Genomic DNA, 7,500 nt, shown 5'->3' with positions numbered 1-7,500 from the left:
AGGTAGTTTATCTGTTTGTGAAACTGTCTCTAAGAGTGTCTTGTTCATAGCATAATCATACATGGATTTGTATGTATGTACTGTATAACAGTTTGTCTGTCCTGTACCTCTGTCCTGTGCCCTCTGTCTGTCTGTCTGTCTGTCTGTCTGTCTGTCTGTCTGTCTGTCTGTCTGTCTGTCTGTCTGTCTGTCTGTCTGTCTGTCTGTCTGTCTGTCTGTCTGTCTGTCTGTCTGTTTCTTTTTGTCTGTTAGTCTACCTTCGATCCTTTCTAACTGTCAAAATGTCACTTCCTTCTGGTGTCAATTCACTGCTCTCTATTGATCTTTCCATGGCTTTAACTCTCTTTCATCCATTTGCCTCCTCTTGTCAGCTCTCTTTGATCACTTCTGTCCCTTGTGGAGTGTATCCTTCATATTAGCATTCCATACTAGTTGATCTGGAGCAGTGGCGGCGGTCCTGGCACATTTGGCAAGACTAGTTCATGCACGCACGCACACACACACACACACACACGCGCACACACACACACACACACACACACACACACACACACACACACACACACACACACACACACACACACACACACACACACACACACACACACACACACACACACACACTTGTTTTAGTGTATTATGTTTTGCTGTTGATCTTTTTTAGTATTTAGCTACTAGCTAATGTTATAATCCCAATAGTGAAGCAGTTTATATCATGCTTGAGCTAGCTATACACCTATCCAAGAATACCTTTGCAATTGTATCTACATCTATTGAAATAATAATGCCTTACATATTTATAGCACATTTACTCAAATGAATGCAGCATATAACAACGATTATGCAGTTTATATGGAGATGCAGTAATGAGCAGACACAACAAGCCGACAAGCTCCCACAAACACACTGACTAATAAGTCCCAAGGCATGTCCTTCCACGCACACACACACACACGCACACACACACACACACACACACACACACACACACACACACACACACACACACACACACACACACGCACATTTCTTTATAATTTTATATTTATTCATGTACAATATCCCCCACCCCCCCAACATTGAATGTACGAGTTATTGCAATAGGAAAGCATTAATAATGCATATAAAATGTTTAAAAGGAAACTGCTAAATAGCTGAAGATATAATATAAATATTTCGCATAACTAAGAGGAAATGTCATAATACACAGGGAAGGCCAGTAGTAACCAGTCTGTTGAGAGTGATGGTAGTTAGAGCCCATTAAGGGCCGGGATGTTTAATTTCCCCTGAATGGAACGTGTTTGCTTTCCCCCTGAATGCACGCCTCGCGGGCCCTTCGCTCATGCTCATTGGGATCATGACTTTGGCGATCTCAGAGACGTGCACGCCACCTATAAGGGGCGCGCTATGGAAGGAAAACGAGCTCACCTTTCTTTATGAGCCTTCCACCGCCATCCTAGGAAAACCCCTAGGGGCCAATCCATCCGAATATCTCCACATTCACCGCTTCACCACTTTTTGCTTTTCCACTTCACCCTGCTGGCTGTCGGTGCGATCACCATTCCATTCCACTCTCTCCTCTTTTACCATCACTCCATTGTGTCACAGTAACTTTCTTACACGTTAACCACACGCTGTTTGATTTGTGATTTCGGCATTTGTTTTTAATTTCTCCTTTCTTTTGTTTCCTTCTCTTTTTTGTAATTTTCTGTTCTGTTGTTTGTGGGTTTGTTTGTTTGTTTGTTTGTTTGTACCATGGCGCTGGCCGTTGTCGGCTGTGTTGTGTGCGTCTGGTCTCGGTGACTGTATCTAGGTTTGGCCAGCACAGTCATTTGCACCCAACAGTTTCAAAAGATACCGCTGGTTCCCCCGGCGACGGTTGCCCCTGCCAACGTGGTAGTCAACGGCAACGATCCCACGTTCCATCAGATCCATATCCTGCCTCCACCGCCTCCTCCACCACCACATTCCCATCAGCCACTGCTTCCACTTTTCACTTCCTTTGGCTATAACAGGTCGCCCGTGACAAGCCCACAGGGAGACACACCCACTGGCCCAGGTACACACCCCTTTTTTTCATATTATTATTATTATTAATAACTAAAGCTTCAAGGGATGCTTTCATTTATCTAACCATTATAGCAGTATAGATATATGCAAAATTCCTGATTGGCTATGTGAAATCCTCTATTAGGCATTGGTCAGATGGGCTTAGCCGAAGGCATCCATTAAAGTTTTCTGTTTGGGACTATAATTTATGTAATCCATTATGTTATTCATACGGTATGAGTTTGGGTTTTCTGTTGCTGTCGTCATTTCCATTATCCGTGAGATTCAGATATAGATGTTTGTTTTTGTGACACGGTCTCCACAGTCTCCGAGGAGGTGGAGAAGCTATATTCAAACTTTTAACCCATTAAGACCTGAGAAGATTCTAGAAATGTCTTCTAAATCCTAACCATTTTTTGAAAGAAAAAAAAAAGAAAAAAAATTCCTCGGTTTTTCAAAAATAGCAGATCTACAAGCTCATAGCGCGGCACTCGGTGCCGCGCTATGAGCTTGTATATCTGCTATTTTTGAATAGCCAAAGAAATCTAAAGTGACACAGATGCGTTCCAGGTCCTAATGGGTTAATCTACACGCGGCAATCGTTGATTCCGCCGTTTTGTCAGTGAAACCGACAGGGAGCTATGAGAACTCTGAAGCTGAAAGATGAGTCAGCAGATGAATTGTGACAGAAAGGCAATCATTTTATGATTCGCCGTGCTCGCATAAGATACTTGCAGTTAGCGGCGTGCATGTTAGTGAGCAGCTCTAAGGCACCGACTGGCCTTTGAGCTGGAGATGGTCCCCAGATGCTGTTCAGTGGCTGACCACTGCTCCTAATAGTTAGGATGGGTTAAATGAATGATTCATTCCCCGCAGGGATCAATCACTTCAAATTGAAGTGAAGTTATTTGTTTTTAGAATAGATACAGTGCAGAATAGATACAGTGTCAGGGGAAGAGACATTTTGCCTAGACCTTTAAATAAGTTTGACTCGCCTGCTCTACACAGTAGGGAAATGTTGTACACTGACTACTAATATTAAAGTGTTATACATTGTAGATGTACTGTAGGGCTGGCTACACAACACAGCTACATTCTGAATGTTCATTTAACTCATAGACCCTTATAGGGGCGTTAAACTATATTATTCTATTTTACTATAGACCTGTGTTTGCCGGAGTTTAGTTTTTTTTGTTGGGAGTCTTGGTTATTTTATCCCTCATTGTTTTTTCCTCTCCTTTTTGTTGTTGTTAGTGTTCGTTCTCTCCTCTCCCTGTCACTAGGACAACCCAGTCCACACTCACACACACACACATGCATACATACGCACATACACACATGGACCACATGCATCAATCTCTCATTTGCACATTGTGTGTGTGTGTGTTTGGGTGTGTGTGTGTGTGTGTGTGTGTGTGTGTGTGTGTGCGCGAGCATTCAATTTCTGAAGTGTTCCTGTCTCCTGTGTTGTCGTCACCTCTGAGCACAGTCTGTTAACCACTTAAAGGAGAATTCCGGACTAGCCTTTTTCTTACCTTTATATGATGTTATTATATCCTAGGACGAGTGGTAGTGTAGAACATTTTCATAACTCCATCCCGAGTCCTTGCGCGAAATCGCATATTTATTTATTTTTGTTGATGTCTGACATTCATATGGACAGAAAACTCTCCACAGTGTTTGTGTTAGAGGCGCCCCTCCCCCTCCGGAAGTCTCACGAGACGAGATTTCACCCGTGATCTCATCCAAGTCAGCTTGTAAACACTACGGCGGCCCATTTGGGACAAAAACACTGTGGCCAAGGTTTCTGTCATTATGAAAAATTACATTTTCGAGCGATAACAATACGCGATTTAGTGCAAGGACCATCATAAAAGCTCATGTTTTTAGCTGCGGTGGACTCGGGATGGAGTTATGAAAATGTTTTACTGTACCACACACGTCCTAGGATATAATAACATCATATAAAGGTAAGAAAAAGGCTAGTACGGAATTCTCCTTTATTCTCCGCTCAACCCCATATGGTTGAGCGGAGTCCCTCAGGGCTGTTTTCTGTTATTGTGGGGAAAGCTTTCCCTGAAAATAGCCGATCGACAAGCTCACAACGCGACGCAACGCGTCACGTTGTGAGCTTGTCGATCGGCTATTTTCAGCGAAAGCTTTCCCCACAATACGGATGCTGGGGTTTAAGTGGTTAATGTCACTTTTTCACATGTATCCACCTTTATCCACCTCATGCTAGAGCTTGAACGTGGTGAACTGTGTGTGCGCGTGCATGTGTGCGTGCATGTGTGCGTGCATGTGTGTGTGTGCGTGCATGCATGCGTGCATGTGTGTATGTGTGTGCGTGCACGCGAGCACATGAATGTATGAGTACGAAGGCTGCAAAATGTGTATTGAGTTGACTGTGTTGAGCATTTTTAAACCTGAGTGTCCCAAATCTGCTATTTTTAGTGTGTGTAAGACCTACATTTTCGAAAAGGCTTGACAAGAAGAAAATTTGAATGTTATTGGGTTCCTCATTCATGTGATGTTTTTGCAAGATGTGCTTTGTTCTACCAGAAAACAAGGTGAACTCTATATAATAACCATTTCATTGTTTCAGAAAAGCTGATCCAACTAAACGTGACCTTATTTTTTCCCGATAAAGTTATGAGTGGGTGACATTTCCGAGTGTGGTCGTTAAATCCATGACAATGACTACTGTATATTGTCATGGTCATAACTGTTTGTAATTTCCTCGTGTAACTTCTCTCATGGTTAAAACAACACATTACAGTGCAACACAATTGTGAGCTTGTGAATCAGCCGTTTGGGCATTAGGGTTAGAAACCTGTCACGTTGTCCTGCAGGTAAGGCTGTTCACCGACTGTGGACGATACCGTGTGTTTTACAGGTTGCACTACTTTGCATCACCCTCACGATATGTTCTTAGATCTCACGATCAGTAGATTCAATGCACCTTGAGTGACATGTTTTCTCACAATTAGTCAGTCAGGGTTGTGTGATCGTTAACTTGTAGCTATAGCTGTCAGTCACTCACTCACATTCTATGGCTCAAAAATATCAGAGTTCTCCATTTGGGCCTTTTAATTGGAGTGACCTTCACACTCCAGACAGAGCAACAGACTGACTCACTCTCTATTCTCTGTCATGAACTGTCTGTCAGCTAACATCTCTTTGAAATGTTCCTCACATACCCTATTTCTCCTTTAATTACATCCCCGTGGCCATATTCCTCTCCCGAACTCACTCTAAATCTATCCTCACCCAAAAAGAAAAAGAAAAGAAGAAGCTGAATTGAAGCTTGTTCTGAGCTTACACTTGTTGCACGTTGCTATGGATATGTGTTTGCTAAAGGTGTGAAATGCAGATGCATGTAGACTACGTCAAGCGTGAATTTGAATGGGTGCAAAATGGCTTCATATACTGTAGGAGCAGTGGCATTAAGTGAAAGCAAAGCATTACTGTGATAGTACTCTGTACAATCCTGAGTGTTAATGTAATGCTGAGAGTGTACAAATACTAATATAACCAGATGGACCATAAGACAGATGCTTCTGCAGGTCTGATGTTTATCTGGTATCCTAGTGTCTTTGAAGCACAACATTGTTCTCTTTGCACTCCACTTGTGAGACTATTTACCTTGTTGTTTGTTGACTAGGGTCCATTACATTTACTCTGGTTTTGCACTTGTAAGTCACTCTGGATAAGAGTGTCTGCTAAATGCCCTACATTGTTATAAATTGTAAGGGTCCATTTGGTTACATTTGTACGCTCTCAGAGGTACAAATTGATAAATTAACACTGAGGAATTTACCGTGTTTGTGTACTAGCGTTTCCCCAAAACCTTTATCTGCTTTCCCAGTGGTCAAATCTAAACCATTTATGGCCCCTTCATAAGATGGTTATAATGGTTTATGACAAACAAACACACTCTCCAAATGCACTATAGCAGTCCCATTATGAGAAGAATTTCATATATAATCACACACTGACGGCTGTATTATATATGTATGTGTATGTACATTATGGCATATGTGTATATACACAGATATACATGTTATTAATCTATTTATGTACTATGGGTATATAAATGTATTCATATATCTATGTATTATATATATGCTGTCTTTTTTTCTCTGTGTGTGTGTGTGCGTGCCTGTTTATTTGTATGGGTGCGTGTGCGTGTGCGTGTGCGTGTGCGTGTGCGTGTGTGTGTGTGTGTGTGTGTGTGTGTGTGTGTGTGTGTGTGTGTGTGTGTGTGTGTGTGTGTGACTGTGTGTGTGTGTGTGTGTGTGTGTGTGTGTGTGTGTGTGTGTGTGTGTGTGTGTGTGTGTGTGTGTGTGTGTGTGTGTGCGTGTGTGTGTGTGTGTGTGAGAGAGAAAGAGCGAGAGAGAGAGAGAGGACGTGTTTGCAGCCTAGATATAAAAACCCAGCTAGTTATGAATCCCCTTCTCTGCCCTTCATCCCTCAGCCCAGACCAGCACTCTTCATCAGCTCCTTTGTAATAGTAGTGTTTGGGGTTTGGGATAAATTAATGGGTGTGCAGTGAGCAGTGTCCTGAAGTCGTTGTAATGTCCCGTAATGTCTTATGACAACAGATTAACAGGTACTGTAGCTCCTTCTAAAGCTAGCGTCACCACAACAAGTCATCTGCTGCAATGCAGCTTCCTTTCTTTTCAGAGGAATTCAAATTCATTTGCCAGAAGGCGTTGGAACAATCTGTCAACCAGTGGTTTGAGCGACACGTGTTTTGAGTGACAAATATGCCTGTTCAGTGTTCAGTGTACTTTAATAGAAACTGCTGAAGAAAGACAAATTCCGGATTGATGTTTGATTGGGGTACTTCTATAATTCCTGGAAGAAAAATAGGGCTGCTACAGTATTGCATCAAATATTGAAAACAGTGTACTGTATGAGAGTCAGTAAACAATAACAACAAAACAGTTTTATGGTGACTAAATATTATTTTAGAAAGTAATTCTGTACTAAGCTATAGAAATATTACATTATACAAAATACGGACGAATCAGTAAGACGTAGCAACTAGATGCCTATGCTGTTAGGTCAGGGCTAACAGTAATTTAGCTCTCTGAAATAAGCTGACATTAAGGAATTCACTTGATGTAATGTAAATGTAAAGTGGTGTCAGACAGTTTTGGATATAGATTATTATGTAATTATAATAACTTTTTTTGGAATGTATATTGGTAGCTCATGGGTCATGTTTTTTTAGTAGCATATGCACTTCAAATACACCTGTGGCAACTTTTCAGTCAGTGAAATTCTTGTACTTAGAGCCTCCTCAACATTTTAGACAAAACAAACTATAATTTTGTTAATACAAATAGTAATTATAACATTAGGCCATAGCTTTGTCACCTTTTTATTTACCACCATGTTATTTGTTTTGCCTAAGGCTTAATGCCAAGGCTTAACATAAACCAT

At 41.5% G+C, this 7,500-nt stretch overlaps 1 protein-coding gene across 1 annotated transcript in view; it reads left to right on the top strand.

Moving 5' to 3' along the window:
* The window catches only part of caskin1 (CASK interacting protein 1), a 143,714-nt gene that overhangs the window by 111,086 nt on the left and 25,128 nt on the right, over nt 1-7,500 (top strand). The window contains exon 12 of the mRNA XM_080447227.1: nt 1,814-2,059. Within this exon, the coding sequence (XP_080303353.1) occupies nt 1,814-2,059 (246 nt within the window). The remainder of the gene's footprint in view (nt 1-1,813; nt 2,060-7,500) is intronic.

This window comes from Gymnoscopelus braueri, assembly GCF_963280865.1.
Source record: "Gymnoscopelus braueri genome assembly, chromosome: 13".
In the NCBI taxonomy this organism is placed as follows: domain Eukaryota; kingdom Metazoa; phylum Chordata; class Actinopteri; order Myctophiformes; family Myctophidae; genus Gymnoscopelus; species Gymnoscopelus braueri.
This window is presented reverse-complemented; position numbering and strand designations above follow the sequence as displayed.